Below are 19,900 nucleotides of genomic sequence, written 5' to 3'. Positions count from 1 at the left end.
AGGCGCACGCTTGGCACTACTTTGTTGATGCACGTGCGGCTACTGCGCACACAATTCACAAACACAGAAAATATATTATTTTTTTAGCACTTGGGGGGAGCACCCCTGATGGACAGAGCACCCCCTGGACAACACTACAGCACCCCTTTAGGACTGGGACACTGCACAGGACTTTGGAGTGGACACAGCCCCTATGGAGAACTGACTGCACAACACAGTCCAGCCAGCCCCTATGGACTTTGAAGTAGTGGACACAGCCCCTATTAACAACAGCAGCACAGCACAACACAGCCAGCCCCTATGGACTTTGAAGTAGTGGACAACAGCAGCACTACACTACACTACACTACACAGCACTAACTCCCACCCTCCCTCTTCACTGTCCACAGCCGAGTGAGAAAATGGCGCCGACGCGGGTACCTTATATAGGATCCAAAACCCGCGAGACTCGGAAGGCGGGATGATGACGTTTTGCCTCGATGTCAGATCCGAGTCAGGCGGGAAAAGTCGAGCCTGACTCGGATCGGACTCGGATCGGGGGGGCTCGGGGGGGTTCGGATTTCAGAAATCCGAACCCGCTCACCCCTAGTACAGACAGCCTGTTGATAGCCCGTACACGTGCTGCAGGGACTTGGCTGTGAGTGACAGCTCACCTGGGCTTGCAAATCTAAATGCCCACCCAGTTGCATTGTCAGGCCCACCACATCGGGCCGTATATTGGTAAGTGTATATGCAGATAGGTTGGCAGGTCAGCCTAGTGTGTACACAGCATACGAGTACAAGTAGAATCGCCTATAATAAATATGTGCAAGAAGCCTCCTCTCTTCAAAGAAAAACTCAAGTCTTAACTGTTTACTCAGGCATTTCATTCATGCACCATCACTTTCCAAATACCAAGAGCCTTATTAAAAGTAAAAAATAAAAACAAGGAGCAATCTGATCCTTGAACAAACCATGTTGTAAAGCAAAATTTGCTCAGATTATCCAGGGGGAATGATGGTTGGCCAGGGAAGGTGTGTGGGGGTAGCATGGCCGCCATCAGGGGAGGACCACCGGGCCTCGAGTCCCGGCCCCAGAGCTTGTGGAACGGCAGCTCCTGATCGGCTGCCGGTCCGCAAGCTGTGATTGGCTCGCGGCCAGCTTTTGAAATGCCATCATCTCTCTCCATATTTTAAAAGGAGTCAGCGCTGATTCTACCTGGCTGGCTGCACCAGCGCAGCCAGCTGAACAAACCTTTAAACCAGGTACTCCCTGACCTTGGCCTGTGCTCCCCCCCGGTTCCAGCCAGCCATCCCTGTCCACCACCCTGTTCCAGCCAGCCTTCCCTGCCCTATGCCTACCCCCCATGTCCAGTTAGCCTTCCCTGCCCTCCCCTCTATTACAGCCTTCCCTGCCTTGTGCCTTGCCCCCCATTGTCCAGCTGGCCTTCCCTGTCCTATGCCTCCCCCCTTGTCCATTCAGCATTCCCTGCCTCATGACTCCCCCCTTGTTCAATCAGCCTTCCCTGCCCTCCCCTCTGTTACTGCCTTCCCTACCTTGTGCCTCGCCCCTAGTCCAGCCAGCCTTCCCTGCCCCCCCAGTCAGCCAGCCTTCCCTGCGCAGCTCCCCCTATTGTAGCCAGCCTTCTCTGCCCTGTGCCTCCCCCCTAGTTCAGCCAGCCTTTCCTGTCCCCCTCCTAGTCCAATCAGTCTTCCATGTTCCCCTCCTAGTTCGGCCAGCCTTCCCTGTCCCCCAGTCCAGCCAGCCTTCTCTGCCCTGTGCCTCCTCCTCTAGTCCAGACAGCTTTCCGCCCCCCCCCCCCCCAGTCCAGCCAGCTTTCCCTGCCCTATGCCTCCACCCCTAGTCCAATCAGATTTCCCTGTCCCCTCCCCCATGTCCAGCCAGCCTTCCCTGCCCTGTGATTTACACTTCTGCACTTACCCAACCTTCTGGCTTTTTGTGGATCCGGCTTTCTCTGTGTATTATATATTAGAATCGACGTTGATTTCCATATATATAGATTCTGGTTTTCTCTCGTATAGTTTCATATATTATATGATAGATTGGCATGCTATAAAAACAACCACAGGCCAAAGTTTGAGAATTTTTAAATGCACCAATTGATGTCCCGACCCCTAGTGTAGCTCCACCCCCATCCTATTTTGTCAGTACCAGGCCCCACAATTTGTGATGGCAGCCCTGGGGGGTGGTATCCTGCCTCTGGGCGCTGTAGTCAAACATCCCTTCAAATAGTTAGTCATTGTCCAGCCCTAGATGGGATAGTTGGGAGGTATTCTAAAATAGCAACATCATTTAAAATGGAAACTAATGGTTTGTTGACTGGTCCTATACCGTTAACCTTTTTTACAAAGGGAGAGCACACAAGATGGAAATCTCTCCAAATATGAATATATATTTGTGTTACACAATCATATTGGTGACAAGAAGGCTAGATTACGGGATGAAAGTTGGTCTAGTGTATGGCCAGCTGTATGCTATTTTCTTTTACACAAGGTGTTTTAACATGTTACCTGCAAGCTAGTGATACTTTGATAAATAATACCATTTGTAATGAAACCGGAAATGTGTATGAGGACTAAACAACACCTTATTCCAAACCCTACATGGACTGTACTATTAAGCCACATGTTCTGTAATTACTTCATACCCTGGTGATTATGCAGGGCCTGTAGTTACAGTATGATATTATGTTGTATTTACATTTATGGTTATGTGTTGACATTTTACAAAACCTATTGAATATGTACTTTCTATGTTCTCCTAGACTGCCTGCCCTCAATGGCTATCTACATTCAATATGCGTGCTTGTTCATTCCCCATAGCAGGTCTCTGCTCACCCACATACTGTGTTTGAATGTCAGCCGCAATATTGGTAATATAGTGTTATGTTATCTGTTACACTGGAGGTGGGATATTCATATTACCAGTAGAGCTTCCTATTGTTTACTTATGCAGAGGGAATAAGTCTATAGCTGGGTTCAGACTAGGTTGACGATTGGTAAGTGCATACACACTTACTAATCATTTTCCCGATGTGCAGGCTTGACAGCTCAACTGGGCATGCATTTAAATTTGCCCGCACTCAGTTGAGCTGTCAATCACCGCCGGGTCTCTGCAGCAAGTGTACGGGCGATCTTTCAGATATATCGGCCATCTGCTGTGCTGCACAGCAGATGGAATATATCTGTGAACAAGATTGTTCACAGACATATCCGCTGTACACACCCGGCGATGCACTATAGATATATCGCCCATTCAAACGAACGGGTGATATATCGATCAGTGTAGTATATTTTATATCTGTTGAAACCAGTCGTGTAGACCAGTCTATTGTTCAACAAAAGATATCTGTGTTTACAACAGGTGATCTAGCTCCGTGTAGGGTTCCCCTTCTGTTCCACATCTAGCCAGACAGGGTGACTCACTGTGCCTGATTTAATCACCTTAATTAGGAAAGGTGTATTGTACTCAAATGCTTTGAGATCCTAAACACAGACGAAAGAAAAACACACCTCCTACAGCCTGAGGCTATTCTGAGGGTATCAGAAGGTGCTTGTATTGGAATATGAGTGACTGAGCTGATATTCTGCCGGGGAATCATTGTAAGAACTATCGTGGGGAACTGTTGAATTGTATTTTTTAAGTGTGCCGTGCTGTTTATCACTCATTCTGTTCAATAAACCACCATTGACCGTGCCAGAGTGATCTGCGAACCCCGTATCTTCATATGATATCTTATTAAATTTGCTTTTCTATTTGACAAAAAAAACTCTATGACCCCAGATATACTAAAGCTTCTAAAAACAATAAGGTTTAGTTAATCTACCCATAAATAGCAATGAGATAAATTGTTATGTACATTATGTATCATGTACATAACAATTTAATAAAATATGTAATAAAATATTATAATTTAAACCATATGATTTTTGGCACATTGTATAAATGCAACTAAGACTACAATCATTTCAATTACAATTTTTTTGTTTGTTTGTTTTTTCAATTCAAAAGTTAGAATTACCCCACCTACTGCTGGTTTAAAAAATAGATTTTGTTTCCTTTTTTTTTTTGCTTCTACAAAACATGCACTCATGAGCTCTGCCTTCCGGCTCCCCCCGCAGCAGGTGATGGGAGAGATGTTATGACGTCTCTCCCATCCCATAGTGCAGAGCGAGAGCGGGCCCGGAGGAGTGGACAGTGGTGGATGTCGGCAGAGGCGGGGATCAGGTAAGTTGCTTTTTTTTTATTTCTGTGTGTGTGTGTTTTTTTTTCTGGTACAGCACAGGGGGAGGAGTGAGGCTACTAGGGGGCACTGTATGGGGGGATGGCCGCTACTGGGGGCACTTTATAGGGACTACTACTACTGGGGGCAATGTATAGGGGGACTACTACCGGGGGCAAAGCATAGGGTGGATTACTACTGGGGGCACTGCACAGAGGGGACTACTACTGGGGGCAAAGCATAGGGGGGAATACTACTGGGGGCACTGCATAGGGGGGATTACTACTGGGTGCAATGCATAGGGTGGACTACTACTGGGGGCACTGCACAGAGGGGACTACTACTGGGGGCACTGCACAGATGGGACTACTACTGGGGGCACTGCATAGAGGGGACTACTAGTGGGAGCACTGCATAGAGGGGACTACTAGTGGGGGGAGTGCATAGAGGGGACTACTACTGGGGGCACTGCATAGAGGGGACTACTACTGGGGGCACTGCATAGGGGGGACTACTACTGGGGGCACTTTATGAAATTATGGGGGGAGGGGGGGCACCAGTCCATTACCTTGCCAGGGGGCGCTCGGATCCCTAGATACACCCCTGCCTTTAGCAATCCTTTCTGGTACACTATTATTGCACCTAACATTTATAATACTGACAAATAATTTCAATGAATTCAAAAAAATTAAAAAATACCCCATCTAAAAAAATCTGATATTTTTATTTGCATTTTAACAGTTAACAAATGAAACAAAAAAAACAAACAAACAAAAAGCCTGCCATGCATTACTGTTAACTAATACAAAAGCTTAAGACAAACAAACCAAATGTACTGCTATACGATGCACTTTTCAAAAGTAAAACATTTAATTGAACCATCCATAGGTTGGATGACAAATCATGGATAGAGGCATATACATATAAAAAGCATATATGACATGAAAAAGTAATATAATAAACTATTACATATTGATACTAGTGCACAGGGCTGGGCATCCCCATAGCCGTTAATCTACTGTACATAGTTTCTCCTCCAAGCAGCTAATTCCATACCTTGAGCTCTGCCAGCAGTACCAGATTGCATGGTCATTATGGATTGCATTCCTACTTCTATACATATACCTTTAGTGGCACAAAGTTTAAAGTTGTACAGTTCAGTGGCTTCCACAGTCATTTATATTATTGCTAGGGTTGATAAAACAAAGATATATTTAGAAATGGTATTATTGGGGGTCTTCCAAGAGATACCAAAATGGAACACCCCATGGCAGAGAAGGGGGGCGGAGCAGCAAAAACTGTAGCTTGGACGCAATTCCACTCCTTGACCCAAAACCCATGCATAGTCCCAATGCATATATCAAAATGTACTTGATGTAGTCCCACACTTTGTACAATTGGGACAGGTACTAATGTCCATTTAAAAAAAAAAAAAAGATAGACGTATGGTAAACAGGAAGTAACGTCTCTTGCACTTTAAAGTTCTAGTTTTGGTCTGAAACTTAACCATTATCAGTTTCCCATTTTACATTAAAGGGAGTCAAACCCCCTTGAGAGAACGGTATACAACCTGGAAGCTATCTTGATGATTATCCACGTTCAAAGTTGCAGTTTTAATGGGACCCTAAATAATATCCATTTAATATACATTTCTCAAAACTCTGCATCCAGGGAATGACGCAGCTGCTACTAATGATAGAAGCCAGTATTGGGAATTAATTATTCATACCTTAGTTGTTCAACACATTTAAGTCTTGGTATACTTGAACAAACCAGAAAATTCTACAGTTTTGCCAAACAGTGACATTCTCCAAATTGAGCAAATGAGAGAAGTTTGCTGCCAGAACTGACAAAGAGTTTATGAGTGAAATTCAGTATCTCAATCGCCTGGGCAGTAATAAGGTGTTTTTCCCATAAGCAGCTTCTGTAGATGGTCTATTCTCTCTGGGCCTGATTCAGACCCGCTCGCGAGCGCTGTGCGCTCACAAGCGGGTCTATGGTGGCCCAGTGCGCATGCGCGAGACCCGGCTAGCGACGGGCAAACCTTTGCTTCGGGTCTCGTACCAAAGGGGGCATGCTGTCGATGTTGAGTGACAGCACGCCCCCTTTGGTGGGTGGGCCGGGGGTGTGGCTAGCCAGACGGAGTTGTTCCCATGGGAACGCCTACCGTCTGGGGCCGGTCCCACTGACATCACAAGTGACAACCACAAGGGTCTCGTCGCAAGCCCAATGGTCGCGATGGTCTTGACCATCGCGACCATCTTCCTGGCCGCTCGCTATAGCTGTGGGTGGTCACCCACAACTTTGCGAGCGGCCAGGAGGTCGTTCAAAAAAAAAAAAAGCCCGGCCCTGATTCAGAGCGAGAGCTCTATCAGAGCGTCCGGCTCTGAATCAGACCCTCTGTTCACCCAGGAAATCCTCTGTAGAGTCATTCAGCCAGACACAAATGGGCAGCAAGATAACATTTTTTGAGGTTCAGGGGGCCTAACCCTCCTGAAGCCATGGAATGGCACAATTTGGTAATCTTAATTTTGTCTCTTTTCTTCCCATACAAAAGAGGAGATAAGTTTATTAATATGTTAAAATATTCAGTTTGTGATATATACTGGGGAATGTTGTAAGAACCTGGACTTCATAGGTTGGATAATTATTTTGACCAAACTATTCCTACTTCTTATGGTAAAAGGATGTTTAATTCACAGGAGAGATTTCATTCAAATTCTGTTATCAGATCTATAGTTAGTGTAATATGTTCAACAGCAAAATTGGACACCCACACCGTATTATATAAATCTTGTGGTCCACTGCAAGGAGTGACTAGATGATGAATAACTAGGAATTGAGCAAAAAAATGGGGATCTATTGGATTTATCCCAAATGACCCTGAAGGGAGCATCTAAAAGGTCATGGGTAAGTCAAAATTCATTTAAATATCTACCTACTTGGCATTAATTGAATGTACAGTAGCCTTAACGTACTGGAAATATTTATTGGCTATCTGTTGCCCTGTAAAGTGTTTTACATTGAAGGAGACAAGTATGGCTGGCACAAACCCATGGACCGGAATTTCCCTGGAAAAGCATACCATGTAACTCCCACCCACGTATGGGTAACCCCCTTCCCCCTATCTTTTGTATATGTGTTGAGAAAAACATTCTAGGACCAGACATTTTGTCTCAAGTGCTGATTCCTTCTTCCTAGTTAAGATTTTCATTTCCTCTATTCTATTTATAAAGTATCTCCTAAGAAAGACCTCAAAAGCTTTGCACAATTTACCTTAGTTGTGCTATTACTTAAATAGCCCTCTCACAAAGAGAATAGCTCAAAGCCTGTATCCATTACACCAAGCAAGAAGTTCAATTTCCATAGATCCACTGCAAAAAATACCAATGAATGATTCCAGATACCTCTGGGAGAGGCAAGCCTATGGGAAATAAGAGTTAAGTCTATTTGTGGTGAACTGACAAGAAAATTGCCTGTTATAAGGATATCTCAATCTCCATGTATCAACGAGGCCCATCTCATCCACGAGGTTTGGAAAAGGGTATTGGTCTGGGAAAGAGCTGTGCCATAGATTCTTTGCACCTTACAATGACAGGCCCATGGTGTTGTTAATGTCATCCATTCACAATACAGGTGTATTTGTTGACAGGGTAACAAAGGATGTAGCTTCTTTTTTTAAAGAATATCATTGCTGGGAGCATATGCAAACCAATTATAGGGGTCAAACTGCACCAGTCCTAGGATGCAATTAAGCTGTTGTTTAACTGCTATGGAGACACATTGCGAAATAGGGATGTGAAACGCATGATATGTCAAGTTCTCCTGAGGTGTCTTGCGTGCCCTTATCCTACTTCTGCAAAGGTGCATTTCTATTAAACAGGCAATATCTGCATTATACTTTCTAACCTGGGACAATACCAAAGAATGCTTTATTTTTATGTGCAGGGCCCTAACATTCTGGATGTGTATAAGAAGCCCTTGCAGGGCAGGTCCACTTACAGTCATGACAGTTCATAAATGGTAGCTTAAACACAGAAGAGAAGACAGGGGTCCTGAATGGCGACCAGTAACCGGTCCTACGCACAGTAGAGAAAAATAGCACAGAAAGTTAAATACATAAGAATTATAGACAAAATACATTAAAAAAAGTATAATACATTCATAGACATGAAAACAGTTACAGTGGTAGTATATTTTGCAACACAACCCACCCACACAACCCACCCAACACAACCCACCCTTAAGGATTAGAAGGTGCACCTTCTAATCCTTAACCGACCCTGATCCCGAAGCAAGGGGATGAACCCCCTTCTTCAAGGATCCCTAAAATTAAAGCCTAACACCTATATAGCATTGGTTACATCTCCTAAAGTGGAAGCAGATGACAGGGACAAGAGAAGAATAAAATATAAGAGAAATAAGATAATTAAAATAATGAAAGGGGAGGGGGAGGCATAGGGATGTAAAGTAGCAGCTCTCTGTAGCAGGAATTCTACTGCCTTGTGTGAGTCCCAATAGACAAAACAGTAAACACTCAAACTGGAAACAGCTCAGGCAGCTGCAATGGCACACCATCCAATGGGTAGAAGAAATTATGGCTTCTATTCAACTTCTTTGTACAGTTATTTATCATACTCCAATTATTCATAATTTGAACTATATTGTACTTTGAAAGTTCTGTTTCTTAGGTGAAAGATTCCAACTATTAAATAACTGACTCTTCAGGGTTTAACTCTAAAGAAGGCTTTGTTCAGAAAAAGCCTGTCCCTCCTCCTCTACCACCACCATCTTCTTCATCATCCCTTTCTGCCCTCTCCTTCTTCTTTTTGGTGTCCTCCACTTTGTATTTTATTCTACGGATTGGGTCACTGATGCTCCTTGAGGCTGTTGTGTCACTGAATTCTGCTGGCAAGAAGCTCCTGTCAATGATCTCTGAGACTTCCTGCCAGTGCTGGAAGCATGGTGGCCCCAGGCGTGCCACTTCATCCACTGCATTAGGTGAGATCACCTGTCCGGAAGGTTTGAGGACTACAAGGACTGGTACTTCTGTTACTGAGAACTGAACTTCAAGGTCTCTAAAAGAAGAAAACATAACAATAAAAATAATTATTTAGTTAAATAAATTCTACAGAACATTCTCTTACTGTAAATCATGACTTCTAATTTGGAATAATCACTGTTATTCCTAGTTGTCTTTTGAACAAATTCTATTTAATACATAATCTACTAGACTTAACATGTGGGGGCTGAGCCTATCATCTTACATGTATGCATGCTCCAGGACAGAGCATATGCAATTAAGGGTTATGTAAAGTCATAAACAATTCAATTGTATCTCCACTTCCAACTGAGGAATTGTAACTGGGCTGTAATGGGTAATTCTCATATAGGTACTGTCCGGTGAGATCATGACAACATATCTGTAAGCTTTGCAGAGTTGGATATAAGCGTAGGCATGCCTGTTTCTAGGTGTATTAGATGCACAAATTATAGGCTACTGCAAGTGCATAGTCCTAATAGTGCTGAGAAGCAATCAAGCATATGGACAGGAGGCAGGCGCACATCGAGATGCATATAACTGTGCATACAGTGAATGTACGCATTTATTTCCGTGCGTGCTATGTGGGAACATATATTTGCGATTTACATTCAACTCCGCTAGAGGATTTGAATAAAATAGATCAGCAGGAATAATTGTGCAAATGTTCTCTAATTTGAAAATTTGTACTGCCAGTTTTTATATTAGTCCCCCAAATAGCATTATGTGGTTATTATTATTATTATTATTATTATTATTATTATTATTATTATTATTATTATCCTTTATTTATATGGTGCCACAAGTGCTCTGCAGCACCGTACAAAGTACATAAACTAATAATTTGACAAGTGACTTACAGTACAGTACAGTACAAAATAGGACAAGGACATGGATAATATACATTGGTACATTAGTGACCATAACACCTAGATATGGAACAGAGCGTAAGAAACCAAGTGTTAGGTGCCCTGGTGGGGGGTAAGAAGGTGGGGGGTAAGAAGTAGGTGAAAGTAAAGTAAGGAGAAGCACAAGAGGGTAGAGGGCCCTGCTCGTAAGAGCTTACATTCTAAATGGGAGGGGCAGACAAACGGGTGAAATAGATGGAGTAGGCACGGAGGAAGGACCATGTAGCAGCAAGTTAGGATGTGAGCTGGAAGACCTTGATGAAGTAGTTGGTCTTGAGAGCCCATTTGAAGGATTGTAAAGTGGAGGAGAGTCTGATAGGGAGTGGGAGAGAGCTCCAACGGTTGGGAGCAGCACGGGCAAAATCTTGGAGGTGAGAGTGGGAGAAGTACTCAGTTGGCAGGAGAGGCGGCGTTCATTAGTTGAGCGAAGGGGGCGGACAGGAGAGTGGAGGGAGATGAGGTCAGAGATGTAAATGCGAGAGGAATGGGTGAGGGCTTTGTAAGCAAGTGTGAGAACCTTGAATTGGGATCTAAAAGGGAAGGGAAGCTTGTTGCACATCAGGTCAGACATTGCAAAGGACAAGCTCCATTTTCAGTCATAAATAGCACTTACTTTATTGGTAAATCTTGCAGCTATCCTGTAATTAAGCTGCTCGACCCCCCTTATGGATTAGCCCAGAAAGATTTTAGACTTGGTGCAAGTAGAAGGGGAAATGAGAACTACCTGTGGTCCCTGCAGTGTCGGTATGGTGCTCTCAGGGAAGCCAACATTAGGAAATAATTATTTTACAATTTAATTTATAAATTCCTCTAAATGTCTATGGATGGATATGTAACGTGTGGGGAGACTCTTCTCCTGTCCCACCCCAGGTGTATAGATTTGGTCCTGATTTATGTGGCTTGATAGCTCTATATTCTGAAGGCAGCCATTTTGTGGACTAAATCAACTTTTTCATGTACAGCGATGGTACTAGTTCCTATTGATAGACTGTATTGTCATTAATATTGGCTCAACCACAGAATAGCAAAGGAGACAGCGTAAATATTGGTACACTTATTATTTGCAAAACAGGCACAATTTCAAGATTGAGCTAGTGGTTGATCTTCATGCTGTGTAAAATTGAAGTTCCTATTGACCTGCCTGCTTGAATCTGACGAACGTCACTACTAATGTTGATGATACACACAGAGATAGCGCAACATTGGCACATTGGTCTAATTTTGTATATTGCCCATATCTATCACAGTGACCAGAAAAAATTTAATTCAATATATGACGTCATCAGATACAGTCATCCATAATTTATCCTGTGACCTAGGGGTGTAAATACAGGAGACAATGGAAGGCTGTTACCTCCGGGCAACACTCCTGAAGGGGGTACACTGACCTCCTCCATTGCTCCATTTTCTGCTTTATGTGCCCCAGAGCAGGAGTAATCAGGGAGCACAGGGGCCATGTTCTACAATCCTTCCTCTCCCAGGGCCCCCACCCTGGAGTGCGGTCTCTAGGGACGGATCTCCAGTAAGGAAACTGTGCCAATGAACATAAAATGGTTAGGGCAGAGGCGGGAATGCATGACCCTTCCTTCTTTGTTGGTTCTTCCCCCTCACACATCTGGGACCTTCTGTCTCTGTGGTTGTAGTGAAAGAACGGAAGACCCTGATCAGCAACAGGTAGTGTTTGAGCTGGGGTGTTGGTAGTTAATTGAGGGAGGAGTGTGTGTGTCTGAGCACTGCTGCTGGGGTGTTGGCAGTGAATGCAGGGGGAGAAACACTGTGTGTTTGGGTGCTGCTAGGGTGTAGTAAGTGAATGCAGGGGGGAGGTTGTGTGTCTAGGTGCTGCTGGGGTGTTGGCAGTGAATGCAGGGGGAGAAACACTGTGTGTTTGGGTGCTGCTAGGGATCAAGTAGTGAATGCAGGGGGGAGGTTGTGTGTCTAGGTGCTGCTGGGGTGTTGGCAGTGAATGCAGTGATGAGATGTGTGAGTGCTCCTCGGTTGTTGGCAGTGAATGCAGGGTGAAAAATGTGTGTCTGAGTGCTGCTAGGATGTTTGCAGTGAAGGAGAGTGTGTTTTTGGGTGCTTCTAGGGTGTTAGTAGTGAATGCAGGGTGGGAGAGTGTGTTTCTGCATGCTTCTGGAATGTTGTCAGTGAGTGCAGGGGATGAGGTGTGTGTCTGGGTGCTGCTAGGGCGTTAGTAGTGAATGTGGGAGTGGAGAGAGTGTGTCTGGGTGCTGCGAGGTTGTTAGTAGTGACTGCAGGTGTGGGAAGGTTGTGTGCGTCTGAGTGCTGCTGAGGAGTTAAGAGTTAATGCAGTGGATGGAGAGTACAGATGTGTCCTCATACACCTTTCCTTTTTTTCTTCATTTGGCACAAGATGCCGTCATGGCTAAGATGCACCACGATGAGTAGCAATTAGATAGATCCCAATTTTTTTTTTCCTGCAAAAGTATTCATATAAAGTATCAGATTAAAGTAGCAAATTTTAAGAAAAATCACAAGGTGTGGATAATACAGAGATTCAAAGGCATGGTGACACGGCTCGATTTTAGGAAAGGTGAATGTGGACACATCTGTATGTGTCTGGGTGCTCCTGTGTTGTTGGAAGTGAATGTTGAGGGGGCATGTCTGTGTGCTGCTGGGATTTTGGAAGTGAATGCAGTGTGAAATTGTGTGACTGGGTGCTACTTTGGTATTGGTAGCAAATGTGATGTAGGGGGAGAGTGTGAGTGTTGATGGGACTGGTAGTGGATGTGAGTAGATGGGGGGCAAAAACAACTATCTGGCCTCCGAGCTCCTAGTATGAACATATGCCCCTGATATGACCCTTTGAGTCATTGCTGGACTTGGTAAAACTGGAAACAGATCCAATCTTTCACTGCTCAGGACAAATGACAGAGTCTGCCCATGTGTGGCCAACTTAGGTAATGCAGCTAAAGATTTTCTGGTTCATGAGATACTTCCACTTTGCAATAGTTATTTAACTATCACTGGATGTCAGGTTTCATTGTTAATTCTTTGTGAAGAGTTTGTTTAAAGTAATCAACAGCCCTCCCCATTCATATAACAGACAGGCTATTAACAAGGATTTAACCACACATGAATGATAATTATCCAGTAATATCCAGTGATATGAAGCTTATATAATCTTAATGATACAGCATTAATCATATCCTAAAATCACTAATCCTGTGATTGAATCTAGATCACATTAGTAAGGATTTATACACAATAGAAGGATTTATGGTGGACAGTATGTATATATATATATATATATATATATATATATATTTAAATAATGTCTTAAATGTTGGATTGTATACAAATCCATGGTAAACCCTTCATTCTGTATCAGGGGCAGTAAATCAGTTTTTACAATTACAAAGGTGAAGTGTGCTATATTTATAAAGATATATAGGATATAAGGCTATATTAATTAATCATTCCCGTTATTGAAGAGTAAATCATATGATCCCGCACACAAAAACAAACAAACACAAAAAAGGTCAGATTAGATGGACCTGCAGGTTCTTTTCTTCTTTTAAATTGTGTTTTTATGTATAGGTGGTCAGCTATATGAGAGAGAGTTACAGCTGTCAGATAGTAGTTACATGCCACTCTAGGATAGTTAGCTGTTGTCCTTGACGGAGATGCCTGTTTGCACATAGCCTATTTAACTGTTTCACTCATCAATTTTGTTTGTGATATGTGCATCTCCGTATGCAACCACTTTCAGCGACACTCTCAGAACACGCCTATACGACAGCCCATTTCTGTGTGTATACTGAGCCACCTCCTTATCACCACCCGGAATGCCCAAAACAGTTCCAAAACATTTCAGAGACAATGCCCCGTGCGGCTCAACTCCGACTGTGGGCCGTATTCAATTAGATTTGGAACGCGTTAAAGTTTTGCCTGCCGTACTTATCGACTACATCACATATTTTAGCTGCAGAAGCTTATCGTGCACATACCCGCGATTCGCCCTATTCATTTCCAAGAGACGCGAAGACGCAACCCGGCGAATGCAAAACAGACGAAAAGTGCTGACAGAATTGGGCAAATCAGCCTGACACCCCCTAAAAGATGCACTAACATTGGGGATCAATGTACATGCCCCCAATTAGCCCTAATAAAGCTATTTGGGGTATTTAAGGTGTGTCAATTTCTTCTAACTAGCGTCTTTGCACAAGTGGTGAAGAATAGCATTAAGCAGGTTCTTTTTGTAAAAATAAGTAGTCCTGTCAGATTTAGGGTACTTGAATATGGGTGCAAGCATGGTTTAAAGTTGCTACAGTAAAGTTTAAAAAAACGTAAAAAACGCACCTGTAGCAAGCACCTGCAATCAAAAAAACACCTCACCCATACTTGCAGACCCCCATAAAGTCTATTTCGCTACTTTTTAAGTTTGTTCCCCCACTTTGCACTTTTTCGCCCCCATTTTCAAAGTGTTTTTTTTGGGGTATTCCTCACTTTTTCTTTTTAGGGGTTTTTGATGCAGTTATTCTTTGGGGGACTGTCCCAAGGGTGCTGAGTGGTTTCCCCACCTTTGCACCCCAAAATAGCGATTTTGCACTTTTTTCTCCACCTATTCAGAGGCGAATCTTTTTCGCCTATTACATTGCATTGCTTTTTCGCGTACGCAAAAAGTGTTTGCAATTGTATACGGAGATAAGTTTCCGCCTGGCAAAAAAGTCACAATCGGCGATAATTTTCCACGGATTCCGACTTTTTGCTTCTAATCAAATACGGCCCTGTGTGTGCATGCTATGGACGCATGCGCAGTGTGACTTACACACCTGTAGAAAAGAAAATTGCACCACTGAGTCCGAAATCGCAGCTGGGTCCAACCAATATATCTTGTGGCGCAGTTGTATGAAGAATAAAAGAAAACAAAATAAAAGGCGTTGGGCAGTTATGCATTTCAAACCTAACCTGATTGGTGCATTTTAATAATTATTTATTGGATTTACTTTGAAATTCCTGTGATCTTCTTGATGAAGCTAGTGTTTGAAAATGCAGTAATAGTGGGACTTTTAGCAAAGAAATATAATTATTTTTAAATCAATGTAAACATGTTAACTATACAAAGGCGAACTCCAGTCAACTAATTATGCGACCTGATACATCTGATTGCTCCAGGGTTTATTTAGGTGTTATTTACCCAAACTGGGTGAATTATAACAATTATTGTTGGTCGTTTTTTATGTTGTACATTGGTCAGTGGTAAGAATGATTGAATAACTCAACTAACTATTTTGTTCCATTGTGTCAGAAAATAAAATGTCAACATTTTATAGCCACAGTACATCAGTTTCTACAATCATTTGCACATACATATTTGATTAATTTAGTTCTCCTTTAGTTGCTTGCTCAAGAAGGTATTTGTGATTTCAAAATAATGTGGCACTAAAACTTTTACATTCATTATTATGTAGTGTGTATTTTTGGTGCTTCAGTTCTAAACTGAGCAGCATCGGAAATGTAGATATTTATTAAAACTGATGTACAGAAAATTGTGGCACTGCGCATAACACATAGTTCTTACGTTCTGGGAGGGCCAGGGAGAGGTAGATCCAGGCTGGCTGAGATGCTACAAATCGCATCATTGCTGCCCAAATCCAACAAAGTTTGCCACGATTTATGGTATTACTTCGCCAGTGGTGAGGCCACCATGACGAGATTCATAGCAAATTATATCATCACGTCGCAGTTCAGGTGAGAAGTGGCAGGATGAGGGTGGGTTGCCTACTCTTACAGGAGCTGGGAAAGTCTCCACCATATTTGGGAATCTCCTTGAAATCTCCTTGAGTGTGGACAATTATGCTGAAGCTTCAGACATCAGCTTTTCATTTTCTAAAAATGACTGGTTGCTATGGACTGTTTTCCAAAAATGTTCTATTTTTTTTTGTTGAAAAGTTCACTTCAGGTTTGATTTTCCCTTAGTTTACAACACAATTATCTGAACACAGTAGTAAAGCTATGACCTCTGATTACCTTCTGAACTCTTCATCCTCAAAGGGTACCAGTAACCACCGTTTTGGCATGTCCTTTATAAAGCTGTCATATTCCTCCTCACTGCGGTCTCGGGACACATAGATCAGGACAAGTTGGGAAGATCGGTTCACATAGAACTCATCAGTTAGTTTGGTAAAGAAGTCTTTTAAGAGTGGTGCAAATTCCTGGCATCGTGAACTCCCCGAGTCAGCAAAGTACAGGAGGACAACACGGTTTTCCAAACGTTCCCACACCTCCTTATCTGTGTCCAGCTCATCCTGATTGCGGTTGTTTTTTACCAACACTTTGCCAAGAAACAGTTCAGCCATTTTATCTTGACCAGGGGGATGATCCCTTGATTGAAATGCAAACTTGTGAAATTATTTTCCAGTTTAAGGAAGGTCTGTAATGAGAAAACACCTTTCTAATGAGGTGATACCAACAAAACCTAAAACTTTCTGCCAATTGATGCATTGCAACCATCCAATATAAACCCCTAACAATTAGTGTAAAAGGGATGTAGTTACCAATACCATCTGGGTCGTCGGGATGCCGGCATTCAGAATACCGGCACCAGAATCCCAACCGCCGGCATCCTGACAGTAAATATTAGGGGTTAGGGATAGGTTTAGGGGTTAGGGTTAGGCTACCAGGGGTGAGGGTTAGGCTGCAGGAGGGGGGGATGGTTATGGTTAGGCTGCGGGAAAGGTGGGTTAGAGAGAGGGTTAGGACACTTACCTTAGTAGGTCGGATTTCTGACTATTGGGATGCTGCTGTCAGTATTCTGATCGCTGGGATCCCGTAACCAACCCGGGTAAAAAAACTGAATTCAATCACTAATGAGGGTTGCTAAGCAAGGTAGAGTTCTTATTAGTTCCCCTGAATGAGTGAATGGATCTCCTGCATCCCGCACACGTCCTAGTAAAATGGGCAGGATGAGGAGATAATACAGGGAATAGCGGGTTGATGTGGAGGGGCTGGGCTAAAATTACACATTTTGCTTAGTTTTAGCCCTGGCCCTTCCCCTCAGACCCACTATATATGGCTGCAATGGGGACAGGACCTAATGACACGAAGAGCCCGGTCCTAACCCCGATGTGGTCAGCAGCATATCCTCTCCTGGCTTCTCTATGAACTCTGAGTTGATCATCTACCAGCTACCAGGAAGGTAACTAGACATTTGTGAGCAGGGCCTTCCTACTTATATATCTGTCTGTTATTACCCAGTTTTGTTCTATTAATGTTTACATTTGTAAAGTGCAACGGAATATGCTGCACTATATAAGAAACTGTTAATAAATAAATAAATACAATTTGTGGACTCTATAGTAAATATTTGTAAGGGATCTCATCCATCCATTCATCTATCTATCTATCTATCTATCTATCTATCTATCCAAGAGCGTCTTAAGAGAGGGGGGGGCCCGTGTGCACTCCCCGTGCGGGCCCCCTCCTCTCTCCTCGGTAGCCGGCAGCTGACTGACGCGGCTGGCCAACCACCAGAGCATTAGTAGACTCCGAGCACTAGAGGGTGCCCAGAGTCTACGGCGCATGCGCAGAACGCCGTGAAAATGGACGCTGCGGCCATTTTTCCGGTGTTCTGAGCAGTGCTGACACCCGCCGTGGGACCACGGACAGGTAAGTTTAAAATACTATGGGTGCAGGGTGTGCGGTGCGGGGCCACCCATTGTAGATACGCCACTGTATCTATCTATCTATCTATCTATCTACAGTCTCTCACTCTCCAGAAGGTTTCTACATCTATTCATTTATCTACAGTGTCACTCTCTGGTGAGTTTCTACATCTCCAGTATTTGGGCCTCAAGGTCCTTGCCCTATTGTTGCTGGTTGCAAAGGGGCCCCATTACAGTTCAGGTTTCATGGCCCCAAAAATATGGACCCAGACAGGAATCAAAATCGCAAACACACAGGAGTCTATGACTGATTTAATGGGCCCCATTTAGCTTCAAGCCCCAATAGCAGCTGCACTGCCAGTTACTATGGTAGTTACACAATGCACCACAGCTAGAGGTGACACTATCATTTTATCCAAATAAATATTCAACCAAATATGTGCTTAGTTCTTAGATGAGTTGTCCGCATTTGGGCTACCCCTCCTAATATAACATGCTCCCATTTGTCAAGTAATACCACCCCCATGGAACACACGTCTGATTACCTAAACCTGTAGTACCACAGCCTAATTTCCCCTGAATATACTAGTTCTGCAAGCAGTCCAATAACTCTTCAATAGGGGTGTATTGAACTGTCCTGAATTATAAATGGATTCAGTCCTCCAGCGCTGTAAGTGGCGGCGTAAGACGCTTGGCTTCAAGTAACAGAGATTTATGGGGGACAACCAAGTATTTTATAAATGGAGAGGGGAATTATATAATTAAAGGTTTACTAACATGGATGACTCTTTTATAGTGGACTCTTCACCTACACACGGGGAAGCAGCTACTTTCTGTACTAAACCAATACTGACACCATCAGTTCATAGTGTTTTGTAGCAAAATTATGACACTGCTTATATTAGTGATGTCTAGGCTGCATTCTCATATATTTTGTCTCAGCCCACAAAATGGCTGCCTTTGCTGTGTTTAGATTCTGGTAGCTGACTAGATGGCACAAACAATGGTGAGTTCAAAGCAGATCGATTTGCTACCAATTCACTTTAACAACACGCATCAAATTTAATCAATAAAGCAATGTTCACGTTGTGGAAGTGTAGAAAAGTAAAATCAATTAAAAAGTGAAAACACTTTTTCCTATACATGCTCTACTTATATGCATGTAGGATAATTAAACAGTTTAGCTATTAAAACCTTAAATACCACTAACAGCAAATATGTTCAGGGCGATTACTGTAAACCTGTTAAGGTCTAATTCCTGTAATTACTTCATTAGTTTGTTAATCTTGAATATAAAAAAATTCAATTAACTTTCATTGCTGGTGATTATTTAAATACATTTTTAATTGCAAACATAATGAGTCACCAACAACAAAAAGAGAACAGTATAAGCCTGAGATGGCTAAATTACTACTGAAATAAAATGCTGCACACAAACTGACACACAAATTATATATATATATATAGTAAAAGAAAAAAATGAACACAGAGAACCAATTACAGTTGTATATTATTTTAAATATGTTAAATACATAATATTCTGTGCAAGAGTAAACATAAAAATAAAGTAAATTTAATTTCCTTAAGCCTGCTAATATACATATCATATATTATAGGAAACAACACAATTGTCCTATTACATTATTCTCCTGGGGGGGCTCTTTTCCATCTTCTTTTGGCCTATTAGTAATACATTTACTACACTTATATTTACCTTTTCCTGTGTTTTCGTGCTATATGCATATGTGGGCAAACTGTGCTTTCTGTTAATCTCATGAAATGTGTTCAGATTCATGTTGTGCTAATTACCTACCTTCTAAGGAATTGTGGAAGACAAGACTGGTTTATTAGAAAACATTGCCTGAAGATTCAACTAAGCATTTGCTTGTGAGGTCTGTGAGCATGACAAAGGATTTAGTTTGCTTTCCTATAAATAGATGTGATGCAAAGGATTCTGGGAGCATAATCAGCTTATGTCAATACCTATATCCATCAAATGTTTTGCCAAGTTTGTGGATTGGCTTTATTGCCTGTTTTCATCAAATTATGAACTTTTATTAAGTTTATGAACTGTGAAATAAAAATATCATGCCCTGTGTCA

At 42.6% G+C, this 19,900-nt stretch overlaps 2 protein-coding genes across 2 annotated transcripts in view; one reads left to right on the top strand and one right to left on the bottom strand.

Moving 5' to 3' along the window:
• PGLS (6-phosphogluconolactonase) overlaps positions 1-19,900 on the top strand; it is a 78,957-nt gene that overhangs the window by 9,277 nt on the left and 49,780 nt on the right. The window lies entirely within an intron of this gene.
• NXNL1 (nucleoredoxin like 1) lies at positions 8,830-16,494 on the bottom strand. The gene is made up of 2 exons (XM_088455173.1): positions 16,166-16,494; positions 8,830-9,300 (listed from the first exon to the last, which is right to left on the bottom strand). Exons 1-2 carry the CDS (start codon positions 16,492-16,494, stop codon positions 8,976-8,978), a joined length of 654 nt encoding a protein of 217 aa, XP_088311299.1. The 3' UTR covers positions 8,830-8,975.

The sequence above is a fragment of the Taudactylus pleione genome, unplaced genomic scaffold (assembly GCF_031769625.1).
Source record: "Taudactylus pleione unplaced genomic scaffold, aTauple2 ptg000644l, whole genome shotgun sequence".
NCBI lineage: Eukaryota > Metazoa > Chordata > Amphibia > Anura > Myobatrachidae > Taudactylus > Taudactylus pleione.
The sequence above is the reverse complement of the archived record's forward strand: the minus strand, read 5'-3'. Positions and strand labels throughout refer to the sequence as shown.

Coding starts and splice junctions, on each gene's coding strand:
- NXNL1 (XM_088455173.1), bottom strand. CDS start 16,494: ATGGCTGAACTGTTTCTTGGCAAAGTGTTGGTAAAAAACAACCGCAAT. Junction 9,301..16,165: donor GAGGATGAAGAGTTCAGAAG/GTAATCAGAGGT, acceptor TTCTTCTTTTAG/AGACCTTGAAGTTCAGTTCT.